General features: G+C 33.5%; 1 protein-coding gene across 1 annotated transcript in view; it reads right to left on the bottom strand.

Moving 5' to 3' along the window:
- STPG2 (sperm tail PG-rich repeat containing 2) overlaps positions 1-23,630 on the bottom strand; it is a 307,272-nt gene that overhangs the window by 148,609 nt on the left and 135,033 nt on the right. Inside the window, exons 8-9 of the mRNA XM_087864396.1 lie at positions 18,149-18,309; positions 3,513-3,605 (exon numbers count right to left, since the gene is read on the bottom strand). Coding sequence (XP_087720522.1) covers positions 3,513-3,605; positions 18,149-18,309 — 254 coding nt within the window. The remainder of the gene's footprint in view (positions 1-3,512; positions 3,606-18,148; positions 18,310-23,630) is intronic.

Genomic DNA, 23,630 nt, shown 5'->3' with positions numbered 1-23,630 from the left:
AGCTTGCCCTTTGGAGTTTTAACTGTATTAATGAATCTTCTTTGAGACTACCCACTATGAGAGAGTCTTGGACTTCATTTCATTCCCTGGAGGCTTTGGAGGTCATAAAAATTAAAATTCAATGTCATCTGGTTTGGCAAAAGTCCTCAGGGTAAAAGTGAACTCAATGCTCTACTTGCCACTCTGGGCCCCTCCTTAATTTAGCCTTTAACCTGTGTACTCCTAATTTCTTCCCAATTCTCGGAAGCACTCATGAATGTATTTATTTCTATTTTTTCTAGAATTTTGGTTGTTTGCAGAGAATGGGTCAGTCCAGGTACCAGTAGATCATGCCATTCCAAATACATACTCATCATTAACTCATGAGTACTATTTTATTAAAATAATATATTCACAGTATAAATAAAAATCAAACCATATAGGAGTCTAAAATGAATAGTAAAATTATCCTCCTTGACCTCTCTAGTTCCATTTCTAAAAATAATTTATTTTAACAGTAATTGGGTTTCTTAGAGGGTTTTTTTTTTTGTATTTACCATCACAAATTTAGTATTAGCAACTTATACTGCAATTTGTCAATTTTTGACATCTCTTGACTGCATACTATAAGAAATTTGGCACGTTTTACTGCATCCCAACCTTTCACTTCTTGCTTTTATTATTTTACTGATATTAAGTTTTCTAAAATTTATATTTTTATATTATAGCTAAGTCCTCTGCAATTTGTACAGATTGATCTAAAACCACTCAGTATTAAAACACAAATTCGAATATCATGGTTATTCCTTATCAAACCAATTCATGTGGCCAAACATATAGAGGAGTAAATGAAATTCTGCCACCAAATCCGTGACCTCTCAAGAATGACCCATGAATGAGCTAAAAAGGCCTTCTTTATTTGTTTTCATTTTACTTCATCCAGGAAATGCTCAGGTTCTATTCTTCTCTAGGGGTATATCATCCATCTCTCATTTCCCTTTTATATTTTGCTGGAGAATCTTTATACATGGAAATGTGAAGTACTAAACTTTCTGAGCTCTTGTGTGCCAGAAAATTATTCTCTTGACTCATTTAATTGGATTTATATTGGATAAAGGCAGAATTCTATATCCAAATTTATTTCCTCTTGGAAATTCAAGAAAGTATTATTCCATCATCTCCTAGCTCTGAAATGTTGCTATTGCTGCTGGGAAAGTGTTTGATATCAGTATGTTTCTCATTCCTCTGTAGGTGACCCTGTTACTTTTCTCTGTGGAAGCTTCAGGGGTATTTTAATTCTAGTCTTCTGAAAATGCAAAACAATGTGAAAGGGATGTATGTCTTTTAAAATTCATACTCTTTGGTATTTTGTTGAGTTCTTCTAACTGAAGACTTCTGTCTTTATTCAGTTCAGGATAACTTACCATTTTTTATATCAAATACTCCTAACAACTATCTTACCATTTTGTTTCTGGAATGCCTAATAAACAGATGTTTGGGTTGTTTCTAGTTTCCATTTATCATATTTTCAATCTCTTTGTCTTTTTATATTAAACTAATGCTATGTAGTAGTTTAAAAAAAAAAAAACTATTTCATTGCGACCATGTAAAAGGAAGAGAGATGTATATATAAGTCGTTCATATGAAACCAGAAGTCTGAGTTTTTAAATATTTTTATGTGAAACATATAAAATGTTGAAAATCAAACTATACACCCTTTAAAATGTAGGTGGTAAATTTTCCAGTATTTTTATTTTAAGTGAAAATTACAAAATCAATTCCATTATTTCATATGTTTGAGATCAATTTTGATTTGGGATCAATAATTTGGATTTTTCATGAGAAATATATAATACAACTACATGTTTGAAGGGTCTCTTATATGCAGAAGAATTTCTAAAACCAAAGTATTCTATGTGATTTAACGATTTTGCTTCTTGGGTAAGCAAAGTCCCACCCAATACTTTAAATTCCAAGTGTTTCATGTCAAAAGACAGCGATACTAAAAAAGGAGTTTCCGGATCCACTGAGAGACCACATTAAAAGAGAAAAATGTAAATTAAGTAAAAGCAATTGGTAAAGTAACTTATCTTTCTTTAGTGCATATCACCATCTTGTTTCACTCAAACATTCAGCACATATATATGCATTCCTATGGGTACCTTCAGAGATTTGCATTTTTTTCCTAGTAGCTATAATAGTATGATAGAAATAACTATGAATCCACTATTCTTATGCTTAAAAGCTCTATACTAGTAATAAATTACTTCTGACATACTTCACAGTGGATCCTAATGTGTACCATGGCTCACTTGAGAAACACAACACAACCATGCAATTTCTCAAGATAAAGAAATGATGTATTAAAATAATACATTTTTTAAAAAACACATTTTTTAACAATTATGAGAATCTCTTACATGTCAAAAACACTGCTGGATGATTTTAACTGTCTTTGAACTTATAGCTACAAAAAAACACATAGAACCTGATGCTAATTTTGACCCTATCAACCAATGTCTTAGAAAAAAATTAGATTCAAAAAACTGATATCTCAGGAAAAAAAGAAGCCCATTTCTGATGGCTCATACCAAATTAATTCCCATGATTTCTTAGACATTCACAGCTATATTCATTTAACTAGCATTGCATTCGTCCTTTCTTTAAACTGGTTCTTCCTAACTTTATACCAGTTATTTTACCACTGAAAACATTATAAATCAACTCTTGGCATTGTGCACCTACTAGAATTTGAAGCAGCAATGCTACTTCTCAAGTTAATGGTTACACTTTAAAACCTGGTTGATGAGCCTGTTTTGATAATATGTTATTAATAATATCTTACTATTATTGATAATATGTTACTAATATCTTATTATTAATTTCTTATTAATTTCTTAATTTCAGCCCAATTTCTATAAAAATTCATTTTAACAATACCTGTACATGGAAAGTCTAACTCTTTAACTGTAAATTTCAAATTGATCTTTTAGTAAATTTATTCTGAATGAATAAATATTCATTTTTAAATTTCATCTGCTTTACTCATTTCAACTTACTCAATATTAGGTATTTATAAAAAATGAAAATCTAGTTAGAAAAATTCATACCAACAGTTTAAAATACAGATTAACATGGATTAAAGAAAACCACTGAATGAAGAGTCTTAGGTTGCAAAACAGTTTCAAATTGAAAAGAAAAAATTTACACTTATAAATAAACTGAATTGAACCTAAAGTAAACCTTTCATTTCATACCCAAAATGATTATGATTTCCTATATGTCCTAAAAACAAACATTCTCTAACCCTACAGGAAATGTTCCATATAATAGTCTCTCACAGAGCAATGCTGGACTTCTGCTTAGCTTCAAGAATTTCGTTGAACTTTAAAAATATGGAAGTATCATGCTAGCCAAAGATGTTACAACAGCCTACGAGGTACCTCTCTCAGATTCCAATATACTGTTCATGTTATACAGTCTCCATGATTTCTAGATTACAAATAAGCTTGACTATAGAGGAGTCTTCTTACCATATCTGACAGTTTAGTAGATCTTTGTGTTCTTGATAAGAAAGCAGCATAGCGGTTAGTCAAGTTAGGTAGTTCATCAGAAATTCCACCAACCTGTGAATTTCAAAAGCATATTGAAAGAAGGGATAAAAAGAGTATATCATTTCTATTTATCAATTCAAGTGGCACAATAAGTAATAAATTTGCAAGAAAGTACATCAATGTTGCTCTATCATTCAATAGAGATAGACATATTCATTAAAAATTTTAAATAGGATATAGAAGTAAAAGACTTTAAGTCAATGAGATATAAAAATGAAAAAGAGTTAATTATATGGAACTCTAGGAAAGTAGGATGGATCTACATACATTATTTAAACACATTAAGAGTGAGTTATTACCTATACTGTCAAATTCAGACATCAATTTTTTTTGTTTCAAAACATATATGAGTAGAAGATATTTAGCCAATCATATACTATTATTTGTTTGTACTTAATTACTAATACATAATATAAAAACATATCAACAGTAACTATTTAAATTCATTATGTGGAAATCCTTGATTAATAAATTTTCCAAGCAGAATGATCCACACTCTCTTGAATATTGTAATTCCTTATATGCATTGAGGATGTAAATTAATGGGCTACATGAAGTTGGTAATCTAAAATTTTAATTAGCAGTTAATTAATCTTTGTGATATTATACTCTTTCTGATTCATCATACAATTTAGTCATTTACATTCATTTAATATTTTAAACTCTATAACCAGTAGTAACATTCTTTGTGTATACAAAAGGGATGAGAATTTATTTTTCCATTTTTATACACTTCACTGTTTTTATTTCAGAATTTGACATTCATATCTAATAATTCAGAATTTGATACCTAGTAAAATAATTAGGTATCTCTTCCTTTGTTTACTTCATGAGGAAAATTAATCTACTAAAATATCCATCCCTCACATACTGTATCTTTGAAACTATATGCCTCTGTACCCTAAGTGCTGAAGTTGGTGTTTCTCCACTTTTCTCCTAATATTATTCCTACCTAGTCACTCAAAAGAAAACAGATTTTATCACTTTCAAAAACAGAAAAATCAGGTACATCTTGTGAAAGCCTTCAAATATAGAACATCTGAGCCAGTATTATTTTGTGTGGTTTTATATTTATTGATGCTGAAAAAAATAATTTACTTTTATAATAATTTTATTATTATCATATACGTGGTACTAGAAATTATAGCATAAGGAAGTTCAAAAGCATTTTGCAATTTTTAAAAAAGATTTTATTTATTTATTTGAGAGAGAGAGAGAGTATGCAAGTGCGGGGGACAGGCAGAGGGAGAGGGAGAAAAAGACTCTCCACCGAGCAGGAAGTGGATGCAGGGCACAATCTCAGGACCCTGAGATCATGACCTGAGCAGAAGGCAGATACTTAATCAATAGAGCCATCCAGGCACCCACATTTTGCAATTTTTACTGTTTATGGGTAGAAGTTCAGAAAATGAATCAGTCATGGGATGACTTTGGCTTTAGAGGGAATAAGTGTGTAGAAGATCACATTTTTAGCAAAAATAATTTAAATCCATATAAAATTTAAGAAAATCTTATATTTAAAGGCCTCATACAGTTGTGGATGTTTCTAACATTGAGTTGTCAGCATACACAAGAGGGGTAAGATTCTAAATCACTCTGTAGGTGCTTTCTTTCTCCCTGGTGGCATTTACTCATAACAGGAAGAATTTGGGTTTAGACCTGCTAGAGGTTGCTGTTAAAGAACTGAGGAAAAGCTTATTGTGGTCTTATTAAGCCAGAATGTCAAAATTGCAGATTTGAGTAGCCTCAAAACACAAGATCTGTTTCCCCATGAAGCTGTTTGCCAGGGGATAAGAGATGGGGTGATGCTAAAAATCTAAGCCAAAACACAGATGCATTAATAACTGAAGTTCAGAACCCGACAGAGAGGGGTCTTGAACACATCAGGCTTGGAGCTGAAATCCCTAGAGGACTACACTGACAAAAATAAACAAACCAGAGGCAAACTAAGCCCTAGAAAAATATAATCACTATAATTCATGATTGGATTAAGGTGATCTCTGACTTCTATCTGCCTTGCAAAGGAAAGTATAAAATCTCTCTAGTAGAAGGTAACACCATTTAAAGCCTCTATATTGCATGCAATATCTGGCATTTTATTAAAAATTAGGAGGCATGCCAAAAGATGACATGCATGATCAAAACTCAAGAAAAAAAATAACAGAAAATAACAACAGACTAATAGGTGATCCAGATGTTGGAGTTAGTACACAGAACTTTAAAATAAGTATAATTAATGTGTTCAAGAAAACAGAAGGAAAAATGAAAAAGGAGAGTTAAAAACATGGAGAATTTCTCCTGAGAAGTGAAATCTTTGGAAAGATTTAAATAGAATTCATTCTAGAACTGAAAAATAGAATATCTGAAATTAAAAACTTAGATCGGTATAATAGCATTTGAAACACAGTTTTTTAAAAAAGATTAGTTAATTGAAAGATATGTCTTCAGAAAATATCTAAATTGAAGCACAGAGAGAATCCAAGATGGTGGAGGAGTAGGAGACCTTAGTTTCACCTGGTCCCAGGAATTCAGCTAGATAGCTATTAAATAATTCTGAACACCTGAGAATTCAACCAGAGATCTAAGAAAAAAAGAAAGAAAAAACAGCTGCAACTATACAAATAGATAATCGACCACTTTCTGCAAGGTGGGAGGTGTGGAGAAGTGAATCCAAGGCTATATATGGGAAGATAAACTGCAGGGGGGAGGGAGCCTATGGGAGCTGGCTACTAGAAAGTGATATAGCAGCGGAGCATAAAATCAGAACTTTTAGAAAAGGCTCCTCCAATGAGGACGTCCCTGCCTGACAGATGGTCAGGTGCCAAAGAAGGGTGGAATCCTAGGTGGCATATTGTGGTCTCAGGATGCTCAGGGTCACTGGAAGACCAGGGGTACCTGACTGTAGCAGAGCTCCCAGGCATCAGAACAGGGAAGCCAGTTATAATCAGCAAGTCCAGGAGTGGGCTCTCAGCCCAGGCTTGCCAATAAGAACCATGGCACGGTCAGGCAACTGCTCTCTGAGCAGGGGCCAACAAGCCACAGAACCAGCAAGATGCCCCTTCTTCCCAGGAGGAGCAGCTAGGATGTGCACCGCAGGAGCCTGCAGAGCTTGGAGACTCGAAACGGGGTCTCATGCCTGAGCTACAAACACTCAGTCACAGGCTGGGTGAGCACAGAGAGCAGATGGAAACCAGGGAGACAGGAGTGATAAACTGCTTTTCCTTGAGGGTGAACTGAGGATTGGGACCCAGAACTTTTGGCTCTGGGACTGGAGATTGGGAGGCCACCATTTTCATTCTCATCCTCTTAAGCAGCACAGAAAGCCTTCAGGGAACAAAAGCTACATAGAGCAATCCAGAGTCGATTACTTAGCCTGGCCCCTGGCAATGGCAGTGCAATTCCAACCAAGGCAAAGACACTTGGGAATCAATGCAACAGGCCCCTCCCCAGAAGATTAGCACGAACATCCAGCCAAGACCAAGTTTACCGATCATGAGAATGGCAAAACGCCAGTGCCACTGGAATATAGCATATAGAATTCATGGTTTATTTCCTACGATCCTATAGTCTTTCAATTTTAATCTTCTTCTCTTTTCTTTTTCAACCAATTTCTTATTTTGTCCACTCCTTTTTTAAATCTTTCTTAATTTTTATTTTTACAGTTACATTCTAACCTTTCATTATATTTAATTTTATTTTTCTATATATAATGTTTTTCTTTCTTTATGATTTTGGGATGCAGCTTCTTCTAACAGACCAAAATACACACAGAATCTAGTGTATGTCTCTTTCCTCTTCACCTCTCTGATCATATTCTCTCTTTTTTTTCTTCTTTTTTTGTTTTGTTAAAGTCTTTTTTAATTTTCATCTTTACATTTACAATCTATACTTGCAATTATTTAGTTTTATTTTTGCATATATACAAGCTTTTCTTCCTTACAATTTTGAGATGTAGTTTAATAAACCAACCAAAATACACTCAGGATATAATGTATTGCTCTGTTCTGTCCACCTGTCTGTTTATATTCCTTCTTTTTTTCTGTTTTGTCTTTTAATTTTCATTTTTACACTTACATTCTATCCTTTCATCGTATTTAATTTTATTCTTGTATATATATGTTTTTCTTTTTTTACAATTTTGGGATCTAATTTTCTAACAAACAGACCCAAATAGACACAGGATACAGTGTACTGCTCTGTTCTGTTCATCTCTCTGATTATATTTTTTTTTCTTTTAATTTTTTTTTCTTCAGTTTTGGTCTCTTCTGATTTGCTTAGTGTATATTCTCTAGTGTTGTGGTTGCCATTTTAATATTTTGTTCTCTCCGTCATCTATTCTTCTCTGGACATAATGAAAAGACTGAAAAAATTACCTCAAAAAAGAGAATAAGAGGCAGTACTGACTACCAGTGACATAATCAGTATGGACACAAGTAAGATGTCAGAATAATAATTATAAAGATACTACCTGGGTTTGAAAAAAACATAGAAGACATTAGAGAATCCCTTTCTGGAGAAATAAAACAACTAAAATCTAACCAAGTTGGATGGCCTCCAGAAATGGAGGCTCTAACTGCTAGGAAAAATGAGGCAGGAGACAAAATTAGTGATATAGAAGACAAATGATGGAGAATAAAGAAGTTGAGGGGAAAAAAAAGAGATAAACAACTACTAGATCACAAGGGGAGAAGTAGAGAGATAAATGATACCATAAAACAAAACAATATTAGAATAATTGGGATGCCAGAAGAAGAGGAAAGACAAGGAGGGGGCAGAAGGTATATTGGAGCAATATGGGGAGGTAAACAGGCATCCGAGTCCAGGAGGCACAGAGAACTCCCACTCAAAATCAATAAAAATAGTATTCAACATATAATAGTGAAACTTGCAAATCTCAGAGATAAACAGAAAACCCTGAAAGCAGCTTGGGACTAGAGGTGCCTACCCTACAAGGATAGAAACATTAGACTGGCAGCAGACCTATGCACAAAGACCTGGCAGGCCAGAAGAACTGGCATGGTATTTCAGGATGCTAAATGAGAAAAATATGCAGCCAAGAACACTTTATCAGGCTAGGATGTCATTAAAATAGAAGGAGAGAAAAAGCCTCCAGAACAAACAGAAACTAAAAGAATTTGTGGTCACTAAACCAGCCCTACAAGAAATATTGAAAGTGATCCTTTAAGCGAAGAGAGAGCCCAAAAGTAACATAGACCAGAAAAGAACAGAGACAATTGACAGAAACAGGGAATTTACAGGTAAGACAATGGCACTAAATTCATATCTTTCAGTAGTTATTCTGAATGTAAGTGGGCTAAATGCCCCAAACAAAAGACACAGGGGATCAGATTGAATAAAAAAGCAAGATCCATAGATATGCTGTCTGCAAGACACTCATTTTAGACCCAAAGACACCTCCAGATTTAAAGTGAGGGGGTGGAAAACCATTTGTCATTCTAATGAACATCAAAAGAAAGCTGGGGTAGCAATCCTTATATCAGACAAATAAGATTTTAAACTAAAGACTATGCTAAGAGATGAAGAAGGACACTATATCATAATTAAAGGGTCTATCCAACAAGAAGATCTAACAATTGTAAATATTTATACCCTTAACATAGGAGCAGCCAATTATATAAGCCAATTAATAACAAAATTAAAGAAACACATTGATAATAATATAATAATAGCAGGGGAATTTAACACCCTACTCACTACAATGGACAGGTCATCTAAGAAGAAGAACAACAAGAAAACAAGGGCTTTGAATGAAACACTGGACCAGATGGACTTAACAGATTTATTCGGAACATTCCATCCTAAAGCAACAGAATACACATTCTTCTTGAATGCACATGGAACATTCTCCAAATGTATCACATTCTGGGTCACAAATCAGGTCTTGACCAGTACCAAATGATTGTGATCATTCCCTGCATATTTTCAGGCCACAATGTTTCAAAACTAGAACTTAATCACAAGAGGAAATTTGGAAAGAACTCAAATACATGGAGGCTAAAGAACATCCTACTAAAGAATGAATGGGTCAACCAGGAAATTAAAGAAGAATTTAGAAAATTCATGGAAACATATGAAAATGAAAGCACAACTGTTCAAAACCTTTGGGATGCAGCAAAGGTTGTCCTAAAAGGGAAGTATATAGCAATACAAGCCTTTTTCAAGAAATAAGAAAGGTCTCAAATACACAACCTAATCTTACACCTACAGGAGCTAGAGAAAAGACAGCAAATAAAGCCTAAACCCAGATGGAGAAAAGACAGCAAATAAAGCCTAAACCCAGTTGGAGAAAAGACAGCAAATAAAGCCTAAACCCAGCAGGAGAAGAGAAATAATAAAGATTAGAGCAGAAATCAATGAAATAGAAACCAAAAGAACAGTAGAACACATCAACGAAACTAGGAGCTTGTTCTTTGAAAGAATTAATAAGATTGGTAAACCCCTGGCCAGACTTATCAGAAAGAAAAGAGAAAGGACCCAAATAAATAAAATCATGAATGAAAGAGGAGAGATCACAACCAACACTGAAGAAATACAAACAATTTTAAGAACATATTATGAGCAACTATATGCCAACAAATTAGGCAATCTGGAAGAAATGGACTACCAAAAATGAAACAGGAAGAAATAAAAAATCTGAACAGACCCATAACCAGCAAGGAAATTGAACCAGCAACCAAAAATCTCCCAACAAACAACAGTCCACAGCTGGATGGCTTCTCAGGGGAATACTACCAAACATTTAAAGAAGAATTAATATCTATTCTTCTGAAGGGGTATCCAAAAAAGTAAATGGAAGGAAAACTTACAAACTCTCTCTATGAAGCCAGCATTACCTTGATCCCAAACCCAAGACCCCACCAAAAAGGAGAATGACAGACCAACATCCCTGATGAACACGAATGCAAAAATTCTCACCAAGATATTAGTCAAGAAGATTCAACAGTACATTAAAAGAATTATTCACCACGACCAAGTGGAATTTATTCCTGGACCACAGGGATGGTTTAACATCTGCAAATCAATCAATTTGACACACTACATAAATAAAAGAAAGGAAAAGAACCATGTGATCCCCTGAATAGATGCAGAAAAAGCATTTGACAAAGTACAGCATCCTCTCTTTTTTTCTTTTCCTAAATTTTATTTATTTATTTATTTATTTATTTATTTATTTATTTATTTATTTGACAGAATGAGAGAGAGAAAAAAAACAAGCAGGGTAGAGGCAGAGAAAGAGGGAGAAGCAGACTCCTCACTGAGCAGGTAGCCTGATGTGAGGCTCGATCCTAAGACCCTGGATCATGACCTGAGGGGAAGATAGACATTTAGCTTAACCAACTGAGCCAAACAGGTGCCTCCAGGATCCTTTCTTGATTAAAACTCTTCACAGTATAGGGACAGAGAGAACATACCTCAATATCATAAAAAGCAATCTATGAAAAGCCCACAGCAAATATCTTACTCAATGCAGAAAAACTGAGAGCTTTTCCCCTAAGGTCAGGAACATGGCAGGGATGTTGACTATCACCACTGCTGTCCAACATAGTGCTTGATGTTCTAGCCTCAGCAATCAGACAACAAAGAAATAAAAAGCATCCGAATCAGCAAAGAAGAAGTCAAACTCTCACTCTTTGCAAATGACATGATACTCTATGTGGAAAACCCTAAAGTCTCCACCCCAAAATTGCTAGAACTCATACAGGAATTCAGCAAAGTGGCAGGATATAAAATCAATGCACAGAAATCAGTTGCATTTCTATAACAATGAGACAGAAGAAAGTGAAATTAAGGAATTGATCCCATTTACAACTGTGCCAAAATCCATAAGATACCAAGGAATAAACCTACCCAAAGACACAAAGGATCTACACTCTGAGAACTATAGAATACTCATGAAAGAAACTGTGGAAGACAAAAAGAAATGGAAAAACATTCCATGCTCATGGATTGGAAGAATAATTTTGTTAAAATGTCTATGCTCCTAGAGCAATCTATATATTCAATGCAATCCCTATCAAAATACCATCAACTTTTTTCACAGAGCTGGTAAAAAGAATCTTAACATTTATATGAAACAGAAAAGACCCCAAATAGCCAAAGGAATGTTGAAAAAGAAAACCAAAGCTAGTGGCATCACAATCCCAGACTTCAAGTTCTATAACAAAGCTGTAATCATCAAGACAGTATGGTACTGGCACAAAAACAGACACATAGATCAATGGAACAGAATAGAGAACACATAAATGGACCCCTCAACTCTATGGTCAACTAATCTTTGACGAAGCAGGAAAAAATTTCCAATGGAAAAAAGAAAGCCTCTTCAACAAATGGTATTGGGAAAATTGTACAGCCACACACAGAAGAATAAAATTGGGCTACTTTCTTATATCATACACAAAAATAGACTCAAAATGAATGAAAGACCTAAATGTAACACAGGAATCCATCAAAATCCTAGAGGAGACCACAGGCAGCAATCTTTTTGACCTCAACTGTAGCAACTTCTTGCTAGACAGAGCTCCAAAGGCAAGGTAAACAAAGGCAAAAATGAACTATTGGAACTTCATCAAGATGAAAACCTTTTGCACAGCAAACAGTCAACAAAACTAAAAGACAATCTACAGAATGGGAGAAGATATTTGCAAATGTCTTATCAGATAAAGGGCTAGTATCCAAAATCTGTAAAGAACTCATCAAACTCAACACCCAAAAACCAAATAATCCAGTCAAGAAATAGGCAGAAGACATGAACAGATATTTCTCCAAAAAAAAGACATCCAAATGGCCAACAGACATATGAAAAAATGCTCAATATTACTCGGCATCAGGGAAATACAAATCAAAACCAAATGAGATCCCACCTCACACCAGTCAGAATGGCTAAAATTAACAAGTCAGGAAATGACAGATATTGGTGAGGATGTGGAGAAAGGGGAACCCTCTTACACTGTTGGTGGGAATGCAAGCTGGTACAGCCACTCTGGAAAACTGTATGGAGGTTCCTCAAAAAGTTAAAAACAGAACTACCTTATAGCCCAGCAACTGCACTGCTAGGTATTATTCAAAGGATACAAACATAGTAATTTGAAGGGGCACATGCACCATAATGTTTATAGCAGCAATGTCCACAATAGCCAAACTATGGAAAGAGCCCAGATGTCCCTGACAGATGAATGGATAAAGAAGATGTGATTATATATATCACACAATGGAATACTACTCAGCCATCAGAAAGGATGAGTACTTATCATGTACATTGATGTGGATGGAACTAGAGAGTGTTATCCTAATCGAAATGGTCAGAGAAAGACAAATACCATATTATTTCACTCATATGTGGAGTTTAAGAAACAAAACAGACAAATATAGGGGAAGGAAAGGAAAAATAAAATAACATGAAAATAGGGAGGGAGGCAATCCATAAGAAACTCTTAACAATAGGGAATAAACAGAGGGTTGCTGGAGGGGAAGTGGGTGAGGGGATGGGATAATTGAGTGATGGGCATTAAGGAGGGCACATGATGTAGTGAGCACTATGTATTATATAAGACTGATGAATCACTGACCTCTACTTCCAAAACCCATAATACATTATTTGTTAATTGAATTTAAATGTAAAATAAATAAACTGAAGTGCAAAGAAAAAACGAGAACATGATACATAGGGATTATAAGAGATGTCTGAGGCATAGTAAATAGGTGTAACATATCTATTTACTAGAGTCCCCAAAAGATAGGAAAGAATGTGACAGAAATATATGAATATATAATAGTAAAAATTATTTAAAACTGATGAAAGGTATCAACCCAGAGCTCTGCAAACCTCAGGCAAATAAATATAAAGAGAACCATAGTTTTGACATATTGAAGAAACAGACCAAAAAAAAAAAAAAGAGTTGCTTTCAAAGGAGAAACAATAAAATTAACAATGTACTTCTCAATGGAAATGACAGAAGGCCTAAACAATAGAAAAACATGTTTAAAGTGCTGAAAGAAAATAACTAACAAACTACAAATCCAATCCCCCCAAATTAAAAGTGACGAAGACATTTTCTACAACTACGATAATTCATCATCAACAGGACTTAACCAAAAAGGCACTAGAGGGAGTTTTTCAGGCAGAAGAAAAATGATTTGACACAGAAACCTTGAAATGCAGAAAGAAACAAAACACAAAAGAAAAGGTAAATGTTTTGGTAAATATGAAAAATATTGAATGTACAAAACAATAATATTCAAAGGGTTCAAAATATACATAAACTTAAGGTGTATGACGAAAATTGAAGGAAGAGGTAGCAAAATGGAACTAAAATGTTTTAAGTTAGCATATTAAGAAAGTGGTAAAAGTAATCCTTTTCATTAAACTGCAAAAAGTAAAGGACACATATTGTAATTTTGGTGGTCACCACTAAAAGACTATAAAACAACACATAACTAAAAATGTTATAGAAATAGATGAAATAGAATAATATAAAATATTTTACTAATTCAAAAAATAAGGTGAGGTAAGAAAAAAATGCTAAAACAAGCAAGCCAATAGAATATATGAAACAATATGGCTTCTATACACACAAATGTATCAGTAATCATTAAATATAAATGGATTAATACTGCAGTTCAACACAGTTTATCAGACTCGATTTTTAAATCTTAGACATGTTTAGTGTCTATCTTTCACTCTTGATTATAGTTTGTCAAATTTTTCATAAACTAAAAGAGTCTGGGTGAAACCTACAGGTAGTTTTTAATTGTCACTGATAATGGCAAAGGCTATTACGTTTTTACTATGCGCCAGAAGCTATTTAAAGTATTTTACATGTATTGATTCATTTAGTATACACAATAATGCTTCAAGGTATGTACTATTATGATCTCCATCTTATAAAGTGTTAAAATAACTTACACGAGGTCAGTGACAGAGCAAGAAAATATACTCAAGTACACTGACATCAGAGCTGATGCTCATAATCACTATGCTATGCTGTCTCATTATCTGGAGTGGAGAATAAAGATTATAATGAGGGCTTTGTAAACATTTCTTGCAAGTGATAATTCTAATAATTTTTTAAAATTTAAATGTTGGGTTACTTAGAACAATGAACTTCTAGTACATTTTAAACAAAATACAACAAAAATATTCTAAAAACTACTAACGTTCATGATGCATTTCAAATATACCTACATCAGCACTTAAAAATGGTTAAGATGGTAAATTTAATGTTATTTTTTTACCACATTAGAGTATATACATATAAATAAAATAAAATTTTGTGAGAATTCATAAAAATCTCACTGTGAAATTTTAATTTTTGTTTAAATAAGAAAAAACTTTATTTACTCCATTTTTCTTTTATGCCTACAAATCTTAAGCAACATCCATAGATTACAGATAATGATTTACAGCTGTTTTTTCATTACAGTGAGGTCTATTTCAGCTATATCCAAAGTTTTTAACTAATTTAAAGCATTAGAGTGATACTTTTGGCAGCACATATACTAAAACTGGAACAAAGAGATTAGCACCCTATGCAAAAATGACTTGCAAATTTAACTTCATTTCATTTTTTTAAAAAGAGTGTTTTAAAGCACTAGGGTATTCTTACATTACCACCATGTGTGTTCCACTTATTGGGTTGAAAATAATTTTCTCTGATAGAAAGGACAAATCCAATTCATCATTTCGTGGCTCTACTATCCCCGTTTCATCTACCCCACCCCTACAGAGTTCTTTATAGCTACTTTTTTTTTTTCACCAAACCAAACTTACAAGAACTAATTTTAGTTTTCTGTAGTATTTTTTACAATAAATTGTGCTTTTCTTTAAGCTTCCTGGAGTACAGTTCTATGCCTCTCTCTCATATTCATTTATTCAATTATAATTTCCTGAGTGTCTACTACAGGACAGATACCATGTTTCCACTGTTTTGTACATGTCCTTTTATCACTTGACAACTATGTTCAAACTTCCCCAATGTTTAACTCCTATTCATATTCTACCTATAAAATATCTATCTGTTCTATCTATATTTTTTACCCTTATTGTTAGCTACTTTTACTTTTCCATATGTACATCCTTTTAAACTTTCTCAAATTCCTTAGGAGTGAGAAAAAATAAATAATAAATATATATACATATATCACAACGTCCTTTTAAAAATGTCCTCTAAAAAGTTTAATGTATAGCAAAACTGCATTGTCAGAATTTTACAAATGAGATTATCTTCCTGTCAACACTTTTAGGCTAGTTTTACTCTTAGAGTCTCCAATCTTAAGAACATTTCTTGTTTTCTGCTGATCATTTTGAAATAGGGAATACCTAAGTTCCTTGTATATATCTAACAACGTCCAGAATCTCTTCTTTGACAATTCTAAACTGTAAAACAACATGATCACTATGTGCAAAAGATTCTTCCCTTCTATTTCATTAGTTCTCCTTTATTTAGTCAAAATTAAGCTAAGACATGAGTTCCTCCCATAGCTTCCTCTACCTTTTGTGAAAGTAAATTATCAGTAAATCAAAAACATGTCTGACATTCTGCTTTCAATAAAATGAGAAATCCAACAAGAGCTTTTAATATCATAGTTATCATCTTTAATACTCTATATCACTTTAAATAGATCCAGATTCCATCTGGTAACATTTTCCTCTGCCTGGAAGACTTCCTTAACATTTCTTATACTGCAGGTCATTGAGGGATGAACATTTCAGCTTTTATACATATATAAAGGTCTTCATTTTATTCTCAGTTTTGAAAGATATTTTAGCCTGCTATAGAATTATAGGTTGACAAATGTTTTCTTTTAATACTTAAAAATGTTGCACTGCTGTCTTCTGACTTACGTCATTTCCAACAAGAAATATACTGTCATTTTTAACTTTGTTCCTCAATGCTATGTATCCTTTTTCTCTGCCTGCTTTTAAGAATTTTTTTTTTAACCATTCTAGTCAATTTGGTTATAATATGCCTTGGCATAGTTTCCTTAATGTCTTTTGTGTTGCAAGCTTGTGGAGCTTCATGGATAAGTAGGTTTTTAGTTCTTTTCAAAGTTTGGAAATTTTCAGCCATTGTTTCTTAAAATATTTTTTATGCCCCGCACTTTTTCTTTTCCTTCAATAATGCTAATTACACTTATATTAGGCCACTTCAAATTGTCTCATAGTTCACTGATAACTTTATTCACTATTTCTGTCCTTTTTCTCACCACGTTTTATTTCTGATAGTTTCTACCAGTGTCTTAGGGTTCACTAATCTTTTCTTCTAACTTCCTAAGCTGTTGTTAATGACAGTGTACTTTTTAAAAAATGTTATATTTGCCATCTCTAGAACTTCAGTTTGTGTCTTTTTATTTGTGCCATTTCTCTACTCATGTTTGATCTTTCTCCTACCTTCTTAAACATGTGGAATATAGTTATAATAACTGCTTAATGCCTTTATCTACTAATTCTATCATCTGTGTAATTTCTTGTCTTCTATTGATTGTTTTTATCTTCCTGATTCTAGGTTATATTTTCCTGATTCTTTGCATACCTACTAATTTTTTTTTTTATTGGATGTCACACTCTGTGAATTTTATCCTCTTGGATACTGGATATTTTTTAATTCCTATGAATATTATTGACATTTGTTTTGAGATACAGAAATCCAGTAAAGCAAAAAATATATATATAAGATGAAACGCCTGGAAAAAATATATAAACTGTCATTCACAGGCGGCATAATTGTGCTTGAGGAATTGTTTTTAAAACTAATGATAAATTAATAGAATTAATCATTCAATTTAGCAAGAAGTATGGATTGGTAAAGCAAATCTTTAATAAAGACTATTATATTTCTTTATACCAATAGCAGAAAGCTAAACAATGAAAATATTTAAAAGGTATCATTAACTAAAAAACATCAAATACTAAATACCAAGGAATAAATCTAATAAAGATGGTTAAGACTTCTACACAAAAATAAAACCACAAAAAGCATTTAAAGGAGACCTAAATTACTTTCAGAAATAGTGGAGCAATTTTATTTTATTTTTTTTTTTAGTGGAACAATTTAAAATGAAGATAAGTATTTAAAGAAATACATATGAGATCCTCAAAGAAATAAAGAATGAGATCCATCTTTTGAAAAGAAATTAGAAACATAGTTGAAAACCAATTTAATGTTTATTCTTAAGCCATAAAGTATCACATACAAATAATTTCAATAATAATAGTATGGCTTGGAGTGCCTGGGTGGCTCAGTTGGTTAAGCTTCTGACTCGTAGTTTCACCTCGGGTCCTGACCTCAGGGTCATGAGATTAAGCCCCATGTTGGGCTCTGCACTCAGTGCAGAGTCTGCTTGTCCCTCTCCCTGTGCTCCTTCCTGTACTCTCTCTCTCTCTGTCTCTCTCTCAAATAAATAAGTAAAATCTTTAATAATAATTAATAATAATAGTATAGCTTAAAATAATGAAGTATATATGTCACATGTAATTTTTTAAGCCCTAAGTCTTGGTATTAGATATAAAGAATATTATTTTGGTATTCACAAATTACCTGATAATCAACAGGACCAGGAGCAGTAAAAGCTTCTTTCTGAACCAGGAAGAGAGTCCGAGGAACAGAAGAACCAAATGCACTTCTCTTTTGTTTCCTCAAGCAGGTATTGCTAAAGTTGTCGATTACAGTATTGTTTAGGATATTATAAAACCCAGGACCTAAAGTCATGAGGAATATCATCGGTAAGAATAAACATGCTTTTAATTTTTTTAAACTGAGTAACCTTAAATTAAGTAATTTTTTTTTAGAAAGAACTCTCATATATTACTGGCAGGAATGTAAAAGGTATGACATTTAGAGAAACAATTTGTCAAATTCTTATAAAGTTAAACACGTACATAGTATATGACCCAGAAATTCTAGTCCTAGGTATTTTCCCAGGAAAAATGAAACCTAAATGTCCATCAGCTGGTAAATTTTAAAAATGTGCTATACCCAAACAATAGAACACTACTCAGCAATAAAAAGGAAATATAAATGCAATAACATGAATCAACATCAAAAACATGATACAAAGTGAAAGAAGATAGACAAAATCCTGAATAACATATGATTCGTTACATGAAATTCCAGAAAATGCAATATCATAGTGACAGACAGTAGCCTGGAGATTAACCGCAGAGGGGAATGAGAGAGCATTTTTAAAATGATGAAAATGTTCCAAAACTTAATTGTAGTGGTGGTTACCTTAATACATACATTTATCAAAACTCATCAAACTGTACACTTAAAATGAATTATTTTATTGTGTAAATTATACCTCAATAAAGAAGAAGGAAAGAGGGAAGGGAGGGAGGGAGGGAGGGAGGGAGGGAGGAAGGAAGGAAGGAAGGAAGGAAGGAAGGAAGGAGGGAGGGAGGGAGGGAGGGAGGGAGGGAGGGAGGGAGGGAGGGAGGGAGGAAGGAAGGAAGGAAGGAAGGAAGGAAGGAAGGAAGGAAGAAAAGAAAAGAAAAAAGAAAAGAAAAGAAAAGAAAAAAGAAAAGAAAAAAGAAAAGAAAAGAAAAGAAGAAAAAGAAAAGAAAAGAAAAGAAAAGAAAAGAAAAGAAAAGAAAGAAAGAAAGAAAGAAAGAAAGAAAGAAAGAAAGAAAGAAAGAAAGAAAGAAAGAAAGAAAGAAAGAATTCTTGCTGCCAAAAAATATTAAGGAGTTGATGTAGCAACATTAAAAACCAGTTTGGCACTGGAATGAATCCTAAACTAATTTTGAGAAATGTGGAAAGTTTTTCCTTACAATTATGAGAACTGAACTAAAAACTTATGTAGAAAACTGAACCAAATTAACTTTTGGAAATTATTAAAATCTTATTTATATAGCTCTCTAAGGACATTTATTGAAGTTTATAAATATTATAGATAGCGTATTCTAAGAGAAATATAGTAAATAAGAGTACAGAGTTTAAAAAATCAATTTGGGGGAAAAATCCCCTATCATCCAATATTCCTATCACAGCAGTTACTTTATTTTTGCCTTTTACCTTTCAGGACATTTTATAACCAGGAATATTTTCTACAGTGGCAATCTGAGTGGATAACATTTTATTCATTCAAAATTATACAAACAAACTTTCACTGAAGAAAGTTTTATCAAAACATTAAAATGCTTGAAACAAATATTTATATTTTTGTATCTTTGTATATTTGTACATGTTTTACAATTCAGTAATATTAAAAAATCAGTTCCAGTGAGCAGCAATACCCATAAAATGCAATAGATACCTGAAAGAACACAACTTGGTTGTACTCATGTTATCTGAATTCTACTAAATTAGCGCTACAACTAAATATTATAAAATGTAACTTCAAACTCATTTCTTTTTCTGGGCTGCAAGTTCCTTGTCTGAAGATACAGAAATTGACTAGATCAATGCCACTCAAAATGTGGTCTGTGGTTTGTTGCTTGTCCAAGAACAATCCACAGGAAAAGGAGCTTACCAATGTAAATTGACTATTTCACTAGGCATTTTGTAGCTAGTCTTTCTCCATAAAGGAAGGACTGTGTTGATTTACATTTTGGTACAATCTTCATTCTCATTGTAGGCAGGAAACAAATAGTTGACAAATGGGCACTTTGAGTAGTATGAGGCTAAAGATACTTTGGGTGTTTTCTAGATTAAAAGTGACCAAATCATCATACCTAATCAAATAGAAGGTTTTTCTCAAAGAAGCTACCCATAAACTCTTCCCAATTTTTCAAATATTCCAGTTCTAAATCTATTTCTCAAAAATCTCTACCAAAAATTCTCTTGTGCCAACTCTCAAAAAACCTAAATGCTAATGTCTTATTTCTGCAATCTTCAAACATTCCACCACTGGTAATGTTTAGAAAAAAAGGTAAATAGAAAATGTAATGAAAACTATTTGGACCACCATTTAAGGTACTTAAAAGACAAGTATCTGAGATCTGTCTCTTTTCTGACAGGAGAAGACAACAGAACACATTACAGCTTAAGTGCTTAAATATAGGAACCTCACTCGAAGTACATACATTGCAAGTAGTACCATGTTAAGCATCTGATTTGAAAAGCCATCCTGATCATGTAATTCACTCACATTAGAGGGTTTTCACATTCATTTTTCTAGTCAGTAAGTACAGAAATGCCCAGGAACAGCAGAGCTAGAGAGTTAAGAGTTACCTTCTAAAAGTAACCTGTAAGTATGTTCTAGAACTGATTGATGGGTCTAATTTATTACTGTACACTAATATCTTCACAGAAAAAAAAAATTGAAGTTCCATGAGGCCATTCTCACTAATCTTTAAAATACGTAAGATTCGGTATTAGATTGGAGGGGTCATCATAATTTAACTGTATTCTTAACAAATAAACTAACCTTTGGGGAATTTATAATATTTTATTCATAATACATTAGGCCACAAAATTGAAAACAAGACCCAATCCTCAGGCAGTTGGGCCAGTCAATAAGTTCATATTTAGAAATCTTTTGGATTTCAAATTCATGAGAAACACTACTGAGGTAAGCTCAGCTGGGTAGATCCAAGCACCTACACATGACCTCTCCAGAAGTCCAGTCTTAGAATACTCAGACTTCACAGAGGCTCAGGACTCCAAGACCAACTGTTTCAACAGGCCCAGGTATATACTGTAAACCTCATAACTTTGTCTAAGAAGTGCTCAAATATCACTTCCCCTGCATGCTATTGGTCAAAAAAGACACCAGACTAACCAAGATTGGACGGGAGAAGAACAAGACTCAACTTCTCAATGGCATGGGTAGTAAATAATTTTGTACCAGTATAGACTTACCATAACAAATTACTGTAACAAAACTTATAGAAATGGTTTGAGATCAGGCAATGGGTCAGAAGCTGGAACAACTCAAGACTTAGAGAAAGGGACATGAGAGGACAGTTGGTGATGGCTTAAAGGACAGGAGGAAAAGGTTATTGGAAGCTGGAGAAAAGACAACTTGTATAATGTAATGGCAGAGATTTTAACAAAACTAATGCTTAGATAATAAAGAAGATACTTAATAAATAAGTAGTTTCTAGCTAAGAAAGTTTCCAGGCTGAATTTCGAAAGTCCCAAATAGTTGTTTTTAGCCATGTGTGAGAAGGTATGGAAAGAAAGAGATGGGCTAAAACTGCTATTTTCAAGGAGAATTTGTAAGAAATGAAAGAAATCAAAATTTTCTGGGTTTGAAAGTAAAATTCTTTTTCATCCCATCTCTACATATAGCAAACAGCTCTCAAAGAAAGAAACGGCCTGAGATCAAAGACCAAATCCAGGGTATGACTGTAAGACCCTTTGTTAAGACCTCAGAAATATTTAAGATGGTATGTCATAGTATCTCTCAGTTAAAGAAAAGGCTTCGAAGAATTTTAAGCCATATGTCATAGGCCTTCTTGGCTAAAACAATAATGCTCCGAAGTATCTAAGAGTATCAACACACAGCAGCACCAAAGGTGACCCAAAGTAGACAAGGATTTTCCTAAGAAGTATATTTGAGTGTGGCTTTTGTCCAGTGTATTTGATTCTAAGTCAATACAATAAGATACAACATTTTTAAAAGGAATTATACAAACTTGGAAAGAAAGGGACAACAACAGTGCAAAACGAAGAGTGGCTGTAGACCCCTCATATTCTAAGGCAGGAAGCAGGCCGAGAAAGCTCCAACTGGAAACACAGCCTACTTCTTCAAATTTTTTTCTTGCTTCTTGAGTATTGCTATATACTTCCCTCTTAGGACCACTTTTGCTGTATTCCAAAGGTTTTGGACCATTGTGCTTTCATTTTCATTTGTTTCAATGTATTTTTTTAATTTCTTCTTTGATTTCCTGGTTGATCCATCCAATGTTTAGTAGCAGGTTGTTCAACCTCCATGTATTTGTGGTCTGTCCAAATTTTTTCTTGTGGTTGACTTCTAGTGTCATAGTGCTGTGGTCAGAAAAGGTACATAGTATGATTTCAATCTTTTTGTATTTGTTGAGGCCTGTTTTGTGACCTAATATGTGATCTATTCTGGAGAACCTTCCATGTACACTTGAAAAGAACATGTATTCTGCTGTTTTAGGATGGAATGTTCTGAATATATCTGTTAAGTCCATCTGGTCCAGTGTGTCATTCAAAGCCATTGTGTCCTTGTTATTCTCTATTTAGATGATCTGTCCACTGATGTCAGTGGGGTGTTAAAGTCCCCTACTATTATTATGTTATTATCAGTTAGTTCCTTCATGTTTGTTATTGTTTTATATATTAGGGTGCTCCCATGTTGGGTGCATAAATATTTACAATTGTTATATCTTGTATCAACACTTTTATGGTTACATAATGCCCCTCTTTATCTCTTTTTAAAGTCTTTATGTTAAAGCCTAGTTTGGGGGCACCTGGGTGGCACAGTCAGTTAAGCATTCAACTCCTGGATTTGGCTTAGGTCGTGATTTCAGGGTCATGAGATTGAGCCCTGTGTTGGGCTCCACAATCAGCATGGAGTCTGCTTGAGTTTTTTTCTCCCTCTCCCTCTCCCTCTGCTCCTCCTCCCCATGCTATCACATGCTCTTTTTCTCTCTGAAATGAATAAAACTTCAAAATAAATAAAATAAAGTCCAGTTTATCCAATCTATGTATTGCTACTCTTGCTTCCTTAGGACATCAATTTCCATGATAAATGTTTCTCCACCCCCTCACTTTCAAACTGCAGGTATCCTTGATCTAAAATGAGTTTCTTGTAGGCAGCATATAAATGGGTCTTGTTTGTTTATCCATTCTGACACCCTGTGGCTATCATTGGAGCATTTAGTCCATTTATATTCACAAAGTAATTATTGATAGATTTGTATTTATTGACATTTTATTACTTGTTTTTTCATTGTTTCTGGGTATTTTCTCTGAGTCTTTCTTATCTTTGTCACTTTTGGTTTCCCCTTTGCACTCAAAGGGTTCCCTTTAATATTTCTTGGGGTAGTGGTCATGAACTCCTTTGGTTTTTGTTTGGGAAACTCTTTATCTCTCCCATTCTGAATGA

This window comes from Ursus americanus, chromosome 8 (genome assembly GCF_024610735.1).
Source record: "Ursus americanus isolate L20-20 chromosome 8, mUrsAme1.1.p, whole genome shotgun sequence".
Taxonomy (NCBI): domain Eukaryota; kingdom Metazoa; phylum Chordata; class Mammalia; order Carnivora; family Ursidae; genus Ursus; species Ursus americanus.
The sequence above is the reverse complement of the archived record's forward strand: the minus strand, read 5'-3'. Positions and strand labels throughout refer to the sequence as shown.